This window comes from Pediculus humanus, genomic scaffold (assembly GCF_000006295.1).
Source record: "Pediculus humanus corporis 1103172108228 genomic scaffold, whole genome shotgun sequence".
Classification (NCBI taxonomy): Eukaryota; Metazoa; Arthropoda; class Insecta; order Psocodea; family Pediculidae; genus Pediculus; species Pediculus humanus.
Window position 1 is genome coordinate 106,407 of NW_002987798.1, and position 21,047 is coordinate 127,453.

The following is a 21,047-nucleotide window of genomic DNA, read 5'->3' on the forward strand; positions in this document are numbered from 1 at the left end:
ACAATTAACACAGAAAAAAAGGGAAAAGAAACATCATCGTCTTGTCATTATCAAACCGAACAAACAAAAACAACAACAACAAAAACAAATGCTAAAGTCAACTTACCAACTCCACCTGCTATTCCTCCTCCTCCTGCAAGGATAAGACGAGCATCTGCTTGTTTGCAATCCCACGATTCATCATCATTATTAGATCCCAGGCATTCCAGTTTAAATCAAAGACGTTCATCTTCTCCTTATCAAAATTATTCCGGAGTTATTGAAAACGATTTATTGAAAACATATTTACAAACTCGTAACAATTCTTTAGTTAACACAACAACAACAACAACAACATACAATAATTCACACACTCAATTAAATTCCCTACAATCGAGCACAAATTCATTACACAATGGAAAAGAAACCGAAGAATTTAAAAACCCACAACAACAACAACAACTAAAAGAACTAACTACTAAAAAAGGTAGTTTTACGTCACAGCCCACGATTATATTACCAAACAATTACTACGAATTGCAAAGACAATCTACCCTTAACAAAGAAAATAATCAAAAAACTAAAATAACACATTTTAAAACGCACAATAATACTTTTTCCACGACAAACGAATCAAATTTTGGAAATAAATCATCTAATTCGCAAAATCCGTTATTGAATCGTTCTACTACAGAAAGCAGTGAATCCGGAATCGGTAGTACCAACAATGGAACTTTCGGCGACAAATCACCACCTTCCGGTAGTAAAGTATCCGTTCGTCAAGATTCAAACGTGTCCAGCGACAGCGTTTCACAAACATCATCCCCTAGTTACACGACGAAAACGATGGAAACTCCACTTTTGCTTCATCACAATCGTAAAGTGAGTACAATTTTCTTTTTTTTTTTCTCTCTCAAAAACCTACTGGAAATTATTAATATGTTAAAAATTTTCCAGGCTAACAAACAAAATCTTTGTGATTTAATAAATGCAGCTCAACAAAATGCTGCTAATAATGCAGCCTTAACAAAAAGTGTATCGACACCTGCTAGCTTACAAACATGCGTTAAATTTTCCGGTTCGAACATGACGCTTCAGCACAAGGTACAAATACAAAAAATGTTTCGCGCCTTTTTTTAATTACGTTCCAGTAAATTTTGTTTTTTTTTTTTTAGATAATAAGAGATATAAGGCGTTCGTCGTCGCACTACATAACACGTGGTAAACTTAAATTTCGTTTTGTTCAAGTCATTGTTAATGCTTTAGCTTTAATGGCCATCGCTGGAGGACTTGCTGCCTATTTTAAATCACATCCTACGACTGTCAGATACGTTAACAAAACGATAACGACAACGATAGCCGTCGTACCACCGGAAACGAATCCGGCTCCAGGTATTTTTTTCTTTATAACAACCCACGTGGGCACGTGTAATTAAAAACTTATTACTAAAAATTATGTTTTAGGTTTCTGCTTCAAGTTGATTGTTGAATTTTGCGCAAATCACAAAGTTCCTTACAATTTCACTACTTTTCCAAATCACGTTGTTAATATGAATCAAGATCAGGCAGAACAGGTCGGTATGATATTAACAAAAAAATTTATTACAAAAACAAACCATCTTATTCTGCCTGTCCGATTAATAATAATAATTGTAAGGGACTCGGTGATAAATTGCAGATTAAATTGTCATGATAATAATAATAATAAATGCATAATTTTTTAAAAGAGAAAACAAAACAAAAAAAAAAAAATTTTTTTAGGATTTTGTCTCAAAGTGGTTGTGGATTTCTGCATTTATCATAGAGTGCCATATAATTATACTAGGTTTCCATCTCGTCTTCACGTCAATCAAGCAGGTCCGAAACAGGTAACGATAAAATCCTGGACAGGCATTCCCCCCTTACCCCTTTATCCCACGGTTTGTTTAAAAAAATTTTTTTTTTCTTCTCCAGGAATTAGATTTATATGATGCGTTAGTTGATGTGCGTTGTTACGAACTTTCCGCTCTTTTTCTATGTTCCGTATTCGTTCCAAAATGTGGAAGACAAGGTGAACTTTTATATCCTTGCAAATCATTGTGCGAAGGTAAAGGTTTTTTCCAAAATTTCCAGCCATAAAATATTTTTATACAATTTTTCCATGTGGATAAATTTTTTTTTTTTTTTTTTCCAGAAACCAAAAGACGATGTGGATTTTTTTTGGAAGTTTTCGGTTTGCCAGCTCTACCTGAATATTTAATGCAATGTAATTTACTACCGGATTCTGATGATCCCGATGCATGCGTCGGACATAGAGAAGTACGAGAGGCAAGAATAAGAGCACAGAAACCTTGTGAGTATATCATCACAACCCTCAGGAAACAGAAGTAACCGTAATAATAATAATTTTTTTTTTCCAGCTTGTTCCAGCGATGGATTCTTATGTGATATAACAAGATGCATACCGTTAGATTGGAAATGTGACGGTCATTTAGATTGTGAAGATCAAACGGATGAAGAAAACTGTGATACTAGATGCGCTCCTGGAATGGTACACTGCGGAGAAAACAGATGCATGAACGTGTCAAACGTCTGTGATGGAATAATAGATTGTCCCTACGGACAAGACGAAAGAAATTGCAGTAAGTCTTTACTATTATTATTATTATTATCAATACGAAAACTTGAAAAAAATTTTCTTTTTACGCGTAGTAAGATTACAAGAAAAAATGGGAGACGTGGGAAGGGGTTTACTACAGGTTTTTAGTCCGGAAACGGATGAATGGGTTCCAGCATGCGTATCAAATTGGGACAATAAATATTCGGCTCAAGCTATTTGTTCTTTGATGGGATACACGTGAGTTTAAATAATAATAATAATAATAATAATAATAATAATGATAATTTCTTTTCGAACGAAACCGTTTTTTCACGCAGATCCGCCAATTATACAAGATTAATTATAAAAGATACCAACGTTGAAGTTCAACCACCTCAAACGGTTAATTTAACTGATTATAGGAAAAAAATGAACTGGATAAAAGATTTTAGGTCATGTGGTCTCCATCATTATCCGATTGTTAATTTGGAATGTAGACATTACGGTTTGTTTTTCCATAAAAAAATTTTCTTTTTAGTTTAGTTTAGTTTTCCTAATTTAAAAACAATTGTTGATCGTATGTAATAGAATGTGGAAAAAGACGAAATCCCGTAGCTTTTCATTCGAAAAGAATCGTTGGAGGATACCAAAGCCAACCTGGAGATTGGCCATTTTTAGCTGCTTTATTGGGTGGACCTGAAGAAATATTTTATTGTGCTGGAGTTTTAATAGCCGATCAATGGGTTCTCACGGCTTCACATTGCGTTGGAAAGTAAGTACTCATTACTCACATCCGACGGGTACCTTAAGACATTTTATGTTGTACAATGAGAATATTTATCCAGTTACAGCGAAAGTAATTTAAGCGGATGGAAAATTCAACTTGGAATAACCAGACGACATTCTCATAATTATTACGGTCAAAAGGTCAAAGTTAAAAGAGTTATTTCTCATCCTTTATACAATGTCGGTGTCAATCACGACAACGACGTGGCTTTATTTCAGGTACCCACATCGTTTTCTCTCTCTTTCTTTTTTTTTTAACGTAAGAAATAAATAAAAACGTTTTTTTTTTTTTTTTTACAGTTAAAACATCCGGTTAATTTTAACGAGCATTTGTTACCCGTTTGCCTTCCTCCTCCTGGAAGAGAACTTGTGCCTGGAATGAATTGCACTGTTATCGGTTGGGGTAAAAGTGAAGATCACGAAGGTAAAAATACCATTTTTTTTAAAATGAATACTAAAAGACATTTCGACTGATTATAATTATTATCTATTAAGGTTCCGAATACGAGCCAGCCATTAACGAAGTCGAAGTACCCGTCATTAACAGGCAATTGTGTAACGAATGGATGATATACAGAGATTTAAACGTCACAGATGGTATGATATGTGCAGGTTTAGCAGAAGGTGGTAAAGACGCTTGCCAGGTAAGTAATTTTACATATATATCGAAAAATTCATTCGGGAAATTTTCAAAACATTCGGGAAAATTTTTCTCTAAAGGGCGACAGCGGAGGACCTTTGTTGTGCCCTTTTGATAAACATAAAAAACGATGGTTCGTTGGGGGCATAGTGAGTTGGGGTATAAAATGCGCACATCCGCAATTACCTGGAGTTTACGCATACGTTCCCAAATACGTTTCCTGGATTAGAGAACAAATGAATAAATTTTCCGATTGAGAAGACGCCAATTCTAGGAAGAAAAAAAAAATTAAAAATCGGCGGAAGCCAAATTTTAGAATTTTTCCACTTCAAGAAAATCCCGCCGAGTCGGATTTTATCAAACCCGGATTCGTTAATAATAATCCGGAATTCGATTTGAAAATAAGTTTACCGAAAGATAAAAATTTTAAAAATTATTCGTTGACTTTAAATATTAAAAATAATAATAATAATTAAAAGAACATTCGAGAAACGGTAAAAATTAATGTGACGCACGTGTGGTGATGATGCAACAACAACAACAACGGTTTTTAAGGGGTTTCCTTACCCTTAACCACCACCTACCCCCGATATGTCGCTCTTATCGTACAATTTTATCATTATTATTATTACTAACAACGAAAACAAACAAACAAACAAAAAACAAATTTCCACGTGTATTTTTCATAACGAGTATTATTTACTCGACTTCAAACGTATTAATTTATCCAAAGGGATCTCAAAATTATTAATTAATTAATTAATTAATTAATAACAATTAAAGAAATTATGACGTCATAAAATTTGACCGTTATTTTTTTTACCGGACAATAATTTAAACAATAACAAAACGTTTACAATTGAATCTTCCATGTAATGACAATACATTTATACGATTAGCGTAGGGAGAAAAAAAAAATTGTTTTGTTTTTAAATGTCACGTGATTAGGTGATCACGTGATCGCGTGATAACGATAAGCGTTAAATGTTTCGCTTATCATTTAAAAAAATAACGGCTTGAATTTAATTTATATTAATATATATATCATAGGACTGTTTGCTTTTCCGACTTTGCATTAGATGAAAATTAATAATAATAATAATTAATTAATAATAATATTAATAATAATAATAATAATGTTAATATCTTCAGAGTTTATTTATTATTGTATAGAATTTATAAAGAATTATGGAGACTTTTTTTTATATACATAAAAAAAAAATATTTATTATGAGAGTCAATCAATCAAACAAAAAATTAATTAATTAATTAATTAATAATTAATAGTTTATTAAAATCGTAGGGCCTCTACCTCTTATCTCGTTATCACTACAATTATTGTTATGATAAGGATATTAAAAAAAATGTCGCTTTAAAAAAAATAGACTTAAAAATTATTTTATTAAATGTTTATATATATTAGGGCGTATTATTATTATTATCAATTATTTTAGACTCTTGTTGCTTAATTAATGTTTATATATATGATGACGTTTGATAATAATAATAATAATAAGTAACTTCTTAAATCGAATTTATATAAAAATAATTAAAAAATAATAAAAAAAAAAAAAAATTTAGGATAACTTTAAAAAGTGCTTTAAAAACTAAATGCAAAAGCCAGCCAGTCAGCCACGTGTGTGTGTGCGTGTGTTTGTACGTGCGTATCCGTGTGAAAATGTTTGTTAAAAACAATCTGCTTAAATGTTTTTTTTTGACAAAAAAAAAAATAATATTATTATTAATTTTTTAGATGGGTAAACTATTGTTGTTTGTTTGTTTGTTATTTTTAATACGATAATTTTATGTCTTAATATTATTATTATTAGAATATTATCTATTTAAAAAAAAAAAAAAAAGAAGCCTTCTTAAAAGTAAAAGAAAATTATGGAGAATTTTCTCCGTCCGAAATAAATAAAAAAAAAAATTTTTTTCCCTCCCCCTTCCCCCACCCACCAACCCCTCTTCTTCCCAGTAATTAATTTTTACGATCTCATAAGATATTTAAATATAATTTTTGTATCACTCGCTCTCTCATTCTCTCTCTCTCTCTCTCTCTCTCTAACGTAATAAAAAATTAATTTAATAATAATAATAATAATAATAATAATAATAATAATAATAATAATAATAATAATACATATTGGCACTTTTTGCATATCAAAATAATATTTAATAATATACATAAATAAATAAATAATTTTTTTTAGTCCTATTTGAAAATTAAGATATTTAATAACATAATTTATTAAAAAAAAACCTAATTAATAAATTTTCTTATCGACATATCAGTCTCTCTCTCTCTCTCTCACTCACACACATTTCATTAATATATTTATTTCCAATTAAAAAAAATTAGGTAATAAGCTGGTGTTAAATGTTAATTGCTGCAAATATATATATATATATATATATATATATATATATATATTATGTTAATTATTAAATCGTTTTCGATTATAAACAATTCTTTTTTTGTTTATTATAATTGTTTAAATAAATAAATTGTGTTTAAATGTTAGAAACATTCTACGTCACATAAAAATTTTCTTTTTTTTTTTTTTTTTTGGAATAAATGTTTTGAAATAATTAATAATTTCGGTCGATATTATGCTTTATATACTTTTATTTACTCTATGGTTTTTCATTTGTTTAGATTAATAATAATAATAATAATAATAATAATAATTGATAAATTAGGATTATTTATAAGTTAGTGAGTGAGCTTTATAATAACAAACGTATACTTTTATTATGTTGAAAAATATAATAATAATAATAATATATTTTTAGATATTTATGTATTATAAATTAATTAGATATAAATATTCTAACATTTAAAAACAATTCGGTTGGGAAAAAAACAAAATAATAATAATAATAATTATTCTAATGACTTTTCTTTTCTTTACTATAAAAAAATCAGAAAAATTAAAAACAAGAAAAAAAAAAAAATTTTGGCGAAACTTATTTAATTCATCACGCACAAAATTTAATCTAAAAATTAAAAAACTATTCACCTGCACTAAACACTCCTGCACTAGAATAATTATATAACTTGTTTTTTTATAATAATAATAATAATAATAATAATAATGAAAAACCTATTTTAGATAATAATAATAATAATAATAGTTATCTACTGTTAAGTATACTTTTATATGCCGACAAATTGTGTGCTCAATATATGTTTAGTTGTTCTAAAAAAAAAAAATTTTAACATTTTTAAAAATAAAAAATCCTTTATTATTATTATTATTATTTTTAATAATGTAATTTGACACTTGCATCAGCAAGCTATTTTTAACATTTCTTCGATGGTAACAATTTTTTCTCTCGGTTTTCCTTTTATTTTTCCACGTTTTTCTTCTTCCCTATCGATTTTTTCCCAATCTTCGAATCGAACGATTTGAATACCTGTAATAATTATCATTATTTTCACATTAAAAACATTCCTGACAAGACTATTTTCATTTCAATTCGAAACGAGGATTATACCTTTTTTATTAACCAATGATAAAATATTTTCCGAACCGGGTTTCCCATTCTCGACGTCGAGTAATTTTTCTTCTATGTCTTTTTGTATTATTTGAGCTGTTGTAAAAGCATTATTCATTGTTGATAGTATGACTCCTACAGGACCTGTTGAAACCCAACCGCTACTATAAAGTCCTAAAAATTACAAACGTGTCGTTAAGAAAAAGAAAATCCTTCACTTCATTCTAATCAAACAATTATCTATCTACCCGGTAATATTCTTCCATTTTTATTTTCTATAATTCCTTTTTTAAAATCGAAAGGTATGTTAGGTTCGGCTTGAATGCTTTTGTATCCTACGCAAAACCAAAAAAAAAAATTAATACTTTGTTCGATTAAAGTGGGGGGTGGATTTGAGTTATTTCATACCGATGCTCCTCAAACATAAATCGCAAGGTATCTCAATAATTTCATTTGTTATTTTTGCCGTTTGAGTTTCCACATTTTCCCCTTCCAAAACGTTAACACCCGTTCGAATTTTCTCGACTTTTCCATTTCCCAATAATTCTAATGGAGTTCTTTTAAATATGATTTGAAATTTTTTTTCATTATTCATTTCATTATTCATATCATTTTTTATTGATGTATTATACATGAGTTCCGTTAATCTTTTTCTCGGTCTACCTAAACCTTAAAGATAAAACCAAAAATGTATAAAAATAAATTAACTTTTTTTTTAACATTAAAAACCTTACCTGGAATTATTTTTTCAATTTCCACAAAATCATTCCTATCGAGTATAGTACAAACTCCAGGCATTTTTATCATTTCTCTCAATTCTTTAATTGTGCAAGCGATTTGAAGGGGCCCCCTTCGTCCTATCAAACAAACATTTTTAACTTTGGATCCGTTTAATGCTTCCAAAGCATATTCTGTGATGTCTGTGTGCTAAAAAAAAATTTTTTTTTTCTCTAACTTTTACCGTTAAATTATATAAGTTTACGTCATCGTACTAACTTTCAATTTGTCAATTGGCGACAAAAGAATTCTAGCCACGTCTATGGCCACGTTTCCTTGCCCTATTATAACGGCATTTTCACCATTTAAATCCACATTTAAATTCCTGTCGTTTGGTAAACCGTTATACCAACCGACAAAACGACGAGCGGAAATGACGTTTTTTAATTTTTCACCCTCTATGTTGAGTTTTCTATCTTCTTCCGCTCCATACGTCTAAAAAATTACGTCACGATTCTTTATAACGAAATTAAAGGTTTTTGTAATTTTTTTTTTTTTTTTTTTTTTCGCTTACTCACAAGTAAAACGACATGATAAGAATTAATTAAATCTTGAAGTGTTATGTCGATTCCTAAACAAATGTTCCCGTAAAAATTAACATTTGAATTTTTAGCCGTTTTGGTAAAAGTGTTTATAACGTTTTTCACGTCTGCGTGATCTGGAGCGACGCCGTAACGAACCAAACCGAAAGGTACAGGAAGACGTTCGTAAATGTCTACGACCACGTTGGGCGATATCTAAAAAATTTTAATATCACGGGTAAGTGTTGATAAAAAAAAAACTTACGATAAATTTTTATTATTATTTACCTTAATCAATTGTTGAGCACTGTAAAAACCGGCAGGACCACTTCCTACGATGCATATTTTTATACCAGAAGTATTACTACATGAGTATTTTCGGATAATGGGATTTTTCCATTTAAAAAATGGAGAAAATAAATTAAATTTTATCATTTTTTGTTTTTTTTCTTAATTAATTATTTATAAAAATTTATTGTACGAATCTAAAATAAAAAATTTTCCATTAAATAATAATATTTGGTTTTTTTTTTTTTTGTTTTAGGTGATGGCAATTTCTCAAGTGCATCGACATATACCTATTTTTAATGCAAGGGGTAAGCTAATGAAATTTGTTTAAAAAATGCATGCATTCGTTCCAAGTGATTGCTGTATCTTCTTTTAAACATAAATTCAGCTAAATCTCCTAAATGATGAGATCTTCTAGTTCCGAACCGTGGCATAAATAAATCAGTATTAAGGTTTGCTCCAACCTCATCAGTTTTACCTGAAAATCGGTTTTTTTTTTTATCATAAATTTGAAAAACTTCAGTTTGAATCGTAAACATCAGTTAAGAATTAGCTATCTACCATCCAAGTATTGTTGTCCAATACTATTTTGAGGATGAACAAATGTTTTCGACTGAACAGATGTTTGTTGTATAAACTCTTGTAATTTTAAGCAATCATAAGTTTTCCAACAGTTTGATATGATAACCGATCCTGGTAAAATCCAATCATTAATAACTGTTAACAAACTCCAAGAATCGCATGCAGGAACAGGTACAATAAATATTTTCCCATTTTCTTTATCTTTTTCCATTCCCCAAAAAGAAAATTTATTTCTAAAAGAGGAAAATCAAATATTTCTATAAATCAATTAAAACTGATATTGCTTCGATTTTAAGTATGATGAAAATTACATGTTGTCATTTTGCTTAGATTCCTTGCCATCTTGAATTTTCACTTCATCAACTTGAACCATTACACCATCCCCACCAATTTTTTCAGAAACTGATTTTGCCCAATGAATACAAATATCTCTACAAGCTGTCGACCAATCGACTACAGTTCTAGTTGCTAAACTTAATTCATTCCTTAAAAATTCCTGAGTAGGGTGTTTTAAACAACACCAGAAAACGACAAATTTACAAACAGTATCTATTGGCAATTTACTTTTTTCAAAAAAAGTTCCTTTTTTCATAGAAACTTTAAAATTACATCTTTTTTTTTGTATTTTTATCTTTTCAGAATTATTTATTATTTTTTTAGGTACTTTTGTCGGAGGCTCATTATTTTCCGTTCCAAGTACTTCTGCAGTTATATTATGTGAAACAGTTGCCGATACATCCGACTGAAATATAATAAAAAATATCTGCTAAAAAGAAATTACAATTATTTTAAACTGTAAGTATTTTTATTATAATTATTATTACTGGTTTTTCACTTAGAAGAAATGTGCTATTATGTTCTCTGTTATTGCTTATATGAGATTCCTCAGATTGATTGATAGTTGGTAAAGTTTTCTCATTAGAATTTAATTCATTTCGACTAGGCACAACACTAGGTATAGGTGCAAAAGTGTAATTGTTTGAATTATTTTCAATACACTCTGAAGTAGGTATGTCAGACTGTTGAAGTCTGTGATTATTATTATTATTATTAAGCAGCAATAAATTTTCTGAATTTACTGAACAGTGAGGAAGAGTGTGTTTTTGTTGAGAAAATTCAGGTAAATTTAAAGATGATATACACTGATTAGTACTTAAATTATCTAACTGATGAATAACTTGACCTTTTAAATTAGACCTAAAAAAAAAAAAAAAAAAAAAAGTAAAGTCAATTTTTTTCCCCGAGGAAAAAAATAAATAAATTTTATGTACAAATATGTAATAGGATTAATAATTAAATAATATATTATTAAATTGAAATTACATTCATGCACAAAATGTTATGATATTTACAATATTTTTATGAGAAATTACATACTGTATTTCGGAATATGTTTGTGGAACATTTAACAAATTATTTTTTTGTTCAGACAAATTTTGAATTTGTCGTGTTGTAACAGGAATATCCAATGCATTTCTATTACATCTAAAAAATAAATCTTTGTCCCCTATAGCACACTTTCTACCACATTTTTCGCAAGAATACGTTTTTTTAAGACAACCATGTCGCCATAAAAATTGTAATATTTTTGATAAATTTTCAGTAAGGCAAACAAATGAACATAAAGTGTAATAACATCCTTGACATTCAATATCCATTACATTTCATTCAAAATCTATTTATTTTAATCCGCATCCATTTTTTTTTTTTTTTTTTTTCTAATTTACTCAAAATAAGTGTTTAGTAAGATTGGTAGTTTAGGTTAAGAACTTCACGAATTATTATTACTAAAGGCTAATAGTCAACAATAGTCAAAATTAATAAATAATTAAAAAAATGTTATAAAAAAAAAAAAAATTCGTATGAAAAATAAAATAAAAGAAAATAATTAATGTTAAAAACACAAAATATAAGTAATATTAATATAATTTTTTTTTTAAGCTCACATTTTCCCTTTTATTAAAAACAATACATAATTAAAAAATTTTATGTTAGTCAAAAACGTTTACCCATTAAAAAATATCCCCTCAATATAAATAATTAATAGTTTTTTATAACAAAATTATTTTTTTATTTATCTACTTTGACTTATCAGATAGACTCTCTTTGAGACCGATGATGTTTACATTCGAGCTTAATAATAATAGCCAACCTTTGAATGTGAAACAAAAGTTTTCTGAAACTTTTTGTAAGTTGTCTTAAAATTTTTGAAATCTATTAATTATTTTTTTTTAAGAATAATAAAATAATCTTTTGTATTTTAATATAGTCAATTTATTACTTTTTATATCGACGAAAAAAAAAAAGGATAAAATTTAATTTATTTAAAAAATATAAAATTTCATAAAACTTTAACCAACTTATGAATATTAAGGTTGTCGGTTATTGGCCAATTACTCAGCATTAGAAAAATTTAGTTTTTTGAGTAACAATATTTTGTTTTTAAGTACATTTACTTTCAAAAAGAAAAATTCATATATAAATTACATTTAAAAAATTTTTAAAACCGAATAAACTTTATTTTTTTTATTAGTAATTTAGAAAATCGTATATTAATATTGGTTAATTTTTATTTTGGATATATCACACAATCACGGGATATCATCCTTTAATATCTAAAATATAAGCAATTATTAATATATAATTTCTGAAAAAAAAAAAAAAAAAAAAACTGCCTACAAAACTTCTATTAAGATTTTAATGTTTTATAATTGTAAATTTTATTAGCTGCAAAAATTAGGTGGTTACGGAAACTTCATATTTTTAAAATGTCCGATGTACTGGATTGTGAATTTCCCGTATGGGGATTGCTACCTAAGAAAGAAACAGGAGCCTATCAATTTTTATCTAGGTATCCTGAATACGATGGTAGGGGCATCGTAATTGCAATTTTCGATTCGGGAGTTGATCCTGGTGCTGCCGGACTAAAGGTAAATAATAAAATATTAATCTCTGAATATTTATAACCTCAAAAAATTTTATTTATTTCAAAAATTATGTGATTAACATTAAAATGTACATTGTAATTTATTTTTGCTTTATTGAATGCAAAAAAATCAAAATTTTACTTTTTTTACATTATCTAAATGTAGTATATTCTGTATCAATCATTTGTTAAAATTATAAGTAATTAATGAATCTTGTAAATTAATTTTAGACGACAAGTGATGGAAAGGTGAAACTCATTGAAAGATTTGATTGTAGTGGAGCTGGGGATGTTAATACTTCGACAATAGTAGAAGCCAAAAATGGAGAAATAACAGGTTAAGGATATTATGAACAATTTTTATTTTCTGCAATATAACAATAATTTTTAGTTTTTAGTATTAAATTTTATTTTAATGTAGGTCTTACTGGAAGAACATTAAAAATCCCTAGCGTGTGGAAAAACCCTAGCGGAAAATTTCATATTGGAATAAAAAATTTGTTTGATTTGTATCCTAAAAGTCTTTTAGAAAGAATGGAAAAAGAAAGAAAAGAAAAATTGTGGGATCCAATTCATAAAACAGTTTCTGCTGAAGCTTCTAGAAAATTACAAGTACGAATATAATTCTTTATGAAAAACCACATATTTTGTTATGCTTTATATGGTTGATAATATAAAATACATTTTATTTATTTTTTTAAACAGGAATTTGAGAGTAAAAATAGTTCAACAACTCTTGGCTCTTTTGAAAAACTAGTTAAACAAAACTTGGAAGCTAAAAATGAAGTTCTATCTTATCTTGAAAAGAAATTTAAGGATGTGGGTCCGGCAAGCGATTGTGTAGTTTTCCACGATGGAACAATGTGGAGGTTAGTATTCTTTCAAATTACATTTTTTCATATATATTTATTTAAATCAGCTAATAATTTCTTATTAAAAAAATGTGGACTTTTAGGGCTTGCATAGATACTACAGAAAAAGGAAAACTATCTGAATGTACTTTATTAGGCGAATATTCTCAGACTCATGAATATGGTACACTGACCAACGATGACCAATTAAATTATTCTGTAAATGTACACAATGAAGGAAATATATTGGAAATAGTTAGCTTGTGCTGTAAGTAAAAAATTTATTTTATCTAATTTAAATTAATTTCATTAATAACTTACAATTTTATTTATTTATTTTTTTTTTTTAAAGCTGGTCATGGAACCCATGTCGCTTCGATTGCTTCAGCTTACTTTCCAGATGAACCAGAAAAAAATGGAATCGCACCTGGAGCACAAATTATATCTTTGTGTTTAGGTAAGTAATAATAATAATAATTAAAAATTTTTTTTTTTTTTTTTACACTTTTCAAGAATTCTAAGTTTTAAAATATTTTTTTTTTAGCCGATAATAGAATTGGTTCAATGGAAACAGGAACTGCTCTTGTTAGAGCAATGATTAAAGTAATGCAGTTGTCTGAAAAAATGCCTATTCACGTAATTAATATGAGTTATGGAGAACACGCTCATTTTTCATCTTCTGGGTTAGTCATTGCTTGGTTTTTAAATTTAAAGAAAAATTTCATAAGATTTTAAAAAATGTTAATAATTTTTTAAAGGCGAATAGGATCACTCATGAACGAAGTGGTATCCAATTACAACGTAACATGGGTTTCATCGGCAGGTAATCACGGTCCTGCTTTAAGCACTATTGTAACGCCACCCGATATTAGCACTAATTGCATCGTTGGTAAGTTTCATTACATTAACTTTCGTTACATGTAAAAGTATATAACTAACCTTTTCTGATGGTTTTACCAGGAGTGGGAGCTTACGTATCTCCTGAAATGATGATAGCGGAATATTCAATGCGTGAAAAACTTCCCGGAATGCCGTACACGTGGTCATCCAGAGGTCCGACCATTGATGGTGATAAAGGTGTAACGGTCTGTGCTCCCGGAGGAGCTATTACAAGTATGGCTTGTTACACACTTAGAGGTTGTCAACAATTAAACGGAACTAGTATGGCAGCACCGCACGTCGCGGGTGCCGTAGGTCGGTTGTTATAAAATTACATTGCATTACAATTAAGTTAGATAATAATAAGTTGAGTAAATGACAAAATGCTTTATTTTTAATTTCAGCCATTCTTTTATCGGGATTAAAACAAAAAAATTTAAAATTTTCCGCATACAGTGTAAAACGTGCATTAGAAAATTCAGCTTTGTTTTTAACTGATACTGATGAATTTGCTCAGGGTTTTGGTTTGCTACAAGTAAAAAATTTTTTAATTTTTAATTTTTTTAGTGTTTGTTTGATTTTTTAAAACTCTGTAAAATTCATTTTAAATATTTTTTTTTTTTACAGGTGGAAAAAGCTTTTGAATATTTATGTTTGTATAGCGATTCTTTAGAAAGGGATATTAGGTTTTCCGTTCATAGCAGTTCGAATAACGCAAAAGGTATCCACATAAGAAAATCCATCCTGGATAAGCCAATGGAATTCACCGTAAATGTAGAACCTGTTTTTCCTAAAGATACCGGTTAGTTCATATTCTCGTCGGTTTTTCACTTGTTAAAATAATCAAAAAGTAATTATTAATTTTATTTTTTTTTTTAGATAATAAATTTAAGATTGATTTCAACATGAGGTTTTCTTTGGTTTGTAAAGAACCCTGGGTTCAAGCTTCTAGTCACTTGGATCTAATGAATATTTCCAGAATGTTATCCGTTCGTATAGATCCTGGATTTTTGTCCGAAGGAGTTCATACTTCTCTGTAAGATTAAATGCGATACATTATTAATCGTTTTCCGATTGAAAAATTTTTGTTTTTTTTTTTTTCGAATAGTATTCGAGCGTACGATGTTGCTTGCCCTGATAAAGGAGTCATTTTTTACGTGCCCATCACCGTGGTCAAACCACTTCAAATTAACAACGATTTGAATCCTTCTTTGCATTTTCAAGATGTTAATTTCAAACCAAATACAATCAAACGTCATTTTATCCATGTTCCGGACAAGGTTACTTGGGCAAGTAAGTAAAAAAATTAGTAATTTCAGCTTTTCTTCGATGAATATTTTCATTTTTTTAAATTCAATTTTTTTTTTGTTCAGATTTTATCATTCGGAATAAAGAACACGATAAAACTGGGAAATTTGTTCTTCACTTTTTGCAATTAAAACCGAAAACCGTTTGCAAATCGTTAGAGTTTCATCGGTTTATAAATATAAATTCAAACGCAGAATCTACGTACAGCTTTTCTTGCAAGGTAAATTTTTTTTTTTTTAGCTTCACGTGTACGAGGGCGATAAATACACGTGTAATTATTTTTTATTTTTAGGGTGGCCTCGTTTTAGAAGTAGTAGTCGCCAAGTATTGGGCAAATTTAGGTGAAATCACGATTGATTACTCTATAGAATTTCACGGGGTCAAACCCGACAACTCGGTCGTCACTATGCAGGGAGCCGATGGTATCCATTCTTTAGAATTACATTCCGGAGTTAGATTAGAAGAAATAGCACCCGCGATCACGTTAAAAAATTTAGTAACGGTTTACAGGTATTTCCCCTCTTATTTTACTTATCCTTTAGCTCCCCATAAAACGTATCCATAATTAACGTGTATTAATTTTTTTAAAAACGTAGGCCGAACGAAAGTAAAATCTCTCCATTGTGTTCTCTCCGAGACGTCATTCCACCATCGAGACAAATATACGAAAATGTTTTAACGTATAATTTTCATTTAAATAAAGCAACGGAAATATCCCCGAACGTTTCACTTCTCAGCGATTTGCTGTACGAAAGCGAATTCGAATCTCAACTTTGGATGCTTTTTGACAGTAACAAACAATATTTAGGATCTGGAGATGCTTATCCATCCAAGGTAATTGAAAAAATATATATATAATAGTTGCAGGTGAAAATAAAATAAAAAAAATTTTTTTTTTTTTTTTTTTAGTATTCGATGAAAGTTGAAAAAGGGGATTACACGTTGAAAATGCACGTGCGTCACGAAAAAAAAGATTTATTGGAAAAACTTTCGGATTTGCCCCTTTTATTGTCTCAGAAATTGTCCTCGTCGGTGTCGTTGGATGTTTATGCTAGTCAATCCCAGGCATTGATATACGGTAAAAAAATGGGAAGCGTAATCATGCCTCACGGTGGATACATACTTCCAATTTATATTGCTCCCTTAAATTCCGAAAGGTTATTATTATTATTATTAGTTTTAAATAAATGTGGATTCGATTAAAAGTAATAAAATGTAATATTATTATATTTCAAGGCCGAATAAAGAATTTCATCCGGGTCATTACTTATCCGGAACGATTTCTTACACAAAAGACGAAAATGGGAAAAAAGCCGACGTGTATCCTTTTAAATATATTTTACCGGAACCTGGTAAGAAAACTTCCGGAAACGAGGAAAATAAAGAACAGGATAAAGACAAAACTAAGTATGCGGAATACAAAGAAAGTTTAAGAGATTTAAAAATCAATTGGCTCGGGAAGGTGGGTAAGTAAAATATTAATTTAAAATTTTTAGAAAAAGATATTAAAATAAAAACTTGAACTTTGAACTCGTTATTGATACTTTTTTTTTTTACTATTACAGAGTACGGAACGGAAGCGGAAGCTTTATACGAAGAGTTGAAGAATTTGTATCCGGATAATCTTACCGTTCACACGTCCATGTTGCAATGTTTGGAACCGAACGAACTTAAAAATGTCGGCTTGTTGCCGTTAATGTCGTCGGATCTCACCCCTGAGGTATAAATTTATTATTATTATTATTACTTCTTCACTCCATCGTTATAACCAATGAAAGTTTTTTTTTTTTTTTTTTATAAGGTAAAAGAAGAAATGGCTGAAAAAGCAAGAAAAATAATTTCCGTCGCCGACGAGATAATAAACTCTGTCGACGGTCCTCAAATACTTGCTTACATGGGAATGAAAAACGATTCGAGACCGGATGCGCAGAAAATCAAAACGTAAGGAAAAGTTTAAAATTAAACAAAATCGAACCGGAAGTTGTCATAATTTTCTTATTTTTCAGGAAAATGAACGAACAAAAATTAGCATTGATAGATGCTTATTGTAGAAAAGGTTGCGCTCTCTGTCGTTTGTTTTACATAGAAGAATCATCGGATTCGAGAGAGGATTTCGGGGATAGTCCCGTGGGAGGAAATGAAAATTCCAATTGGCAAGCGGCAAATAATATATGGAAAGAATTGATGAAATTCACCGACGTCACAGACATGAACGTAAATAATTTTCTAGAATTTTCCACGATTGATACGTTTATGATCCTTTTTTCATAATTTTTTTTTAAAATGTTATTTCAGATAATGTATTTCATGATGTGGCATTCGGCAGCTTGCGGACATTATGCAAGATTGGCCAAATATTTACACAAATTACAAGAGCGTAAATCGTGTAAGGAAATTGATTTGAAATTGATCGAAGTTTACAGGAAGCTGGGTTGGGATCATTGCGAAAAATTTCTCACGTCGTGGATTCCGGTTAAATATCCACATTCTTATCGCACATTTTGATTTATAGAAAATAATTTTATTATTATTTTTTTGTCATTAAACACAATTACATTTCTTTAATTAATAATTATTAATTAACGAAAATAATTTAATTTAACAAAAAAAAAGGAGATAATATTTAAAAAAATGTAAAAACTATCAACAGTTATTATGTCAGTATTTTTTTTTTCCACATTTAAATTACACTTTACACAATTAAATAAATAACTAAAAAATAATTTATTAATTAATTTTTTCTTTTCTTTTTTTTCTTTTTCTTTTTGTTAACAATAAGAAAATTCTAGAAGGTTTTCGATCACGGTAATCATCGGTAATTAATTATTTTAAAAAAAAAAAAATTTATAAAATGTTATAATAAATTAACATGTAAATATTTAATTAATTAATATAAATGAGTTCTTGGTGTATACTTATTATTATTATCATAAAGAAATTTAAATTTAATTTAAATAGAGAGAGATAGAGAGTGAGAGAGAGAGAGAGAGAGACATTTCACATTTGATACTATTTTTTTCTTTTCCAGGTTAAAAATTTTCTTTTTTTTTTATTTTTTAATCCAATTTCGACGAATTTATATTATTATTATTATTATCGAATTGTTTATTAATATTTTCTCTTAATAAGGGATAAAAATTTTGAAAAATAATAATAATAATTAATTTAGGATTTAATTTAGGAAAATTTAATTTTTTTTTTACGGGTGATGGAAAATTATCGAATAAAAAAATATTTTCGGAGGATTTTTTGAATTTATTTTTATTATTATTAAAAAATTAATAATAATAACAATAATTTTATTTATTTATTTACATAAAAAATTTTTCATCATTATTTTGTTTATTTTTTTATTAAAAAAAAAAAAAAAAAAAATTTTTTTTTTTGTTAATGCCAAAACAAATATTTCATTTATATTTACATTTTATTAAAAGAAAAAAATTTATTTTTATTTAAAATATATAAAATACAGATTCTTTTACTTATGTATACATAATAATAATAATAATAATAATATATTTTTTCGTATGAAAAATAAATAAAATTTTATAAAGACGATTCGGCCAAAAAAAAAAAAAAAAAATTGATTAAAGCCAAATCGATAATTGAAAAGATAAAAAAAATTATTAATTAATCGATATGTGCTATTAATATTAAATCATGTCAAATGTTTTCTTATAATAATTTTATTTAAAAAAAAAAAAGCAATCAATTTAACATAAGTTAACGTATCGTTCAATTTAAAATTTATGTGATGTAGAAATCTTTTTATAATTATTTATTGTGACATAAGGACGGTTATGCGACGCATTAGGCGAATTTTTGTTCTATGCGCACTTATGGTTAGGGCTGCATCGACGCTTATATGACTTCGAATGGGGGGAAAATTTTTTTTTTTTTTTTTTTTTTTTTTTTTCCTCTAATGAAAACGCAGCCGATCGTTATTTTGAGATCAGTATGTATTTTTATACGTCGTCGATGACGTGCGCGATTTTATAGTTTTTCATCTTCATATTTATTTAAATAACCATAATAATAATAATAATAAAAAGAAAATTTCAACCCGAACGATCGGAAAATAAGAAAAAAAAAAAAATGGAAAATATAAATAATAACTATAATATACAACATAGTTTAGTTTATTGATTACAAAATACATAATTTTCTTATTAACTTTTAAAATTATATATATACATACATTATTTGTAATAATAATAATAATAATAATTAAATTAAAAGGTAATTTTATTAAAAATAACTAATAATAATAATAATTTTCCATCAATATTTAAAAATGTTTGTTTTTATTCGCGACATTTATATTTTACAGCTTTGATTTTTTTTTTTTTTTTATTTAAATAATTTATTTATTAATCGTGATTAATGTTAATAATAATAATAAATAACTAAATTTATTAAAAGTGATTAAATAAACGAAAAAAAATTTTATTTTGTGTGTTTTATGTACGTACATGTTATCAGCGCCGAATCGTTTTTTTTTTTTTTTTTATTTATTCTTATCGGTTATTCAATTTGCCAAACATATATATTATTAAAATATAAATATTATTAATTAATAAGTTTATTTATTTATTAATAAAATTTATTTATTTTTATGTCGTTAGAAAATGTTTGAAAAAAAAAAAAAAAATTAAAATTTTTTTATTTATTTTGGATATTTTTATTTTTGGATACAAAATTTGTGTTTGTTTGTGTTTGTTTTAATTTTTTACTTAATTTTTATTAATTTATTTAATTATTATACATAAAAAAAACAACAATAATAATAATATTAATAATATTAATAATAATTATTATTGATTTGTATTATTTTTCTATGATTTTGAAATTAAAATTAATTTTATTTGATTTGATTTAAAAATTATTATTATTATTGTTGTTGTTGTTGTACAATCAATGAATTGTTTAAATAAGGAAAATTATTTTCATTTTCATACATAAAATATTATTAAAATAATTTAATAATTTTAATAGGTTAAGTAATTTGTAAAAATGTGTGTGAAAATTTATTTATGAAAATTGTGGAAAATCATCATGTGTCTCAATTGGAAAAATTATTTTCTTTTTGTTTGTTTTATATTTACATGGTGTTATGCACATATTAATGTTTGTTTGTTTGTTTGTTTGTTGTAGTTATGGTTGATGACAAAGGAGCATTGGATTTAAACACCCTTTGTAGGATATGCAGTGGTGATTTACAAAATCAGGGTGTTGGTATATTTTCACCAGAATGTATGGAAAATTTAGTCGGTGAAAAAATTCGAAGATATTTATATTTTTCCGTGAGTTTTCTTTTATCATTTCCCCTCCCCACCCCCAAAATTATTATTATTTTACTATATAATCAAACAAAACCAAAAATCATTACAAACAATCCATCATCCATCATTCATTCATTCATTCATTTTTTTTT

The 21,047-nt window shown here is 27.6% G+C and overlaps 4 protein-coding genes across 4 annotated transcripts in view; 2 read left to right on the top strand and 2 right to left on the bottom strand.

The window, feature by feature from the left end:
• Phum_PHUM454890 (uncharacterized protein) overlaps positions 1-4,240 on the top strand; it is a gene marked incomplete at both ends in the record, with an annotated part of 5,544 nt that extends 1,304 nt beyond the window's left edge. The window contains 14 exons of the mRNA XM_002429834.1: positions 1-861; positions 937-1,083; positions 1,155-1,371; positions 1,444-1,553; positions 1,933-2,065; positions 2,153-2,315; positions 2,389-2,600; positions 2,671-2,815; positions 2,896-3,062; positions 3,146-3,329; positions 3,403-3,562; positions 3,644-3,767; positions 3,839-3,987; positions 4,064-4,240. The exon at positions 1-861 is cut by the window's left edge and continues 333 nt beyond it. Coding sequence (XP_002429879.1) covers positions 1-861; positions 937-1,083; positions 1,155-1,371; positions 1,444-1,553; positions 1,933-2,065; positions 2,153-2,315; positions 2,389-2,600; positions 2,671-2,815; positions 2,896-3,062; positions 3,146-3,329; positions 3,403-3,562; positions 3,644-3,767; positions 3,839-3,987; positions 4,064-4,240 — 2,949 coding nt within the window. The remainder of the gene's footprint in view (positions 862-936; positions 1,084-1,154; positions 1,372-1,443; positions 1,554-1,932; positions 2,066-2,152; positions 2,316-2,388; positions 2,601-2,670; positions 2,816-2,895; positions 3,063-3,145; positions 3,330-3,402; positions 3,563-3,643; positions 3,768-3,838; positions 3,988-4,063) is intronic.
• A 3,032-nt stretch (positions 4,241-7,272) lies between these two features.
• Phum_PHUM454900 (NADPH:adrenodoxin oxidoreductase, putative) lies at positions 7,273-9,214 on the bottom strand (the record flags this gene model as incomplete). Its single annotated transcript, XM_002429835.1, has 8 exons — positions 7,273-7,400; positions 7,482-7,655; positions 7,730-7,816; positions 7,890-8,150; positions 8,216-8,408; positions 8,478-8,693; positions 8,777-8,995; positions 9,068-9,214. The coding sequence occupies 8 exons, from the start codon at positions 9,212-9,214 to the stop codon at positions 7,273-7,275; spliced, it is 1,425 nt and encodes a 474-aa protein (XP_002429880.1).
• A 149-nt stretch (positions 9,215-9,363) lies between these two features.
• On the bottom strand, positions 9,364-11,307 carry Phum_PHUM454910 (uncharacterized protein; the record flags this gene model as incomplete). The annotated part of the gene is made up of 5 exons (XM_002429836.1): positions 9,364-9,545; positions 9,629-9,882; positions 9,961-10,351; positions 10,485-10,815; positions 11,023-11,307. The coding sequence occupies 5 exons, from the start codon at positions 11,305-11,307 to the stop codon at positions 9,364-9,366; spliced, it is 1,443 nt and encodes a 480-aa protein (XP_002429881.1).
• Positions 11,308-12,417: 1,110 nt separating this feature from the next.
• Phum_PHUM454920 (tripeptidyl-peptidase, putative) lies at positions 12,418-19,427 on the top strand (the record flags this gene model as incomplete). Its single annotated transcript, XM_002429837.1, has 23 exons — positions 12,418-12,579; positions 12,807-12,912; positions 12,997-13,187; positions 13,281-13,444; positions 13,531-13,694; positions 13,779-13,883; positions 13,971-14,109; positions 14,185-14,315; positions 14,387-14,620; positions 14,710-14,840; positions 14,933-15,107; positions 15,185-15,341; positions 15,414-15,598; positions 15,679-15,833; positions 15,906-16,123; positions 16,210-16,447; positions 16,523-16,770; positions 16,850-17,079; positions 17,179-17,333; positions 17,415-17,554; positions 17,620-17,827; positions 17,909-18,085; positions 19,407-19,427. The coding sequence occupies 23 exons, from the start codon at positions 12,418-12,420 to the stop codon at positions 19,425-19,427; spliced, it is 3,834 nt and encodes a 1,277-aa protein (XP_002429882.1).
• Positions 19,428-21,047: the final 1,620 nt, after the last annotated feature.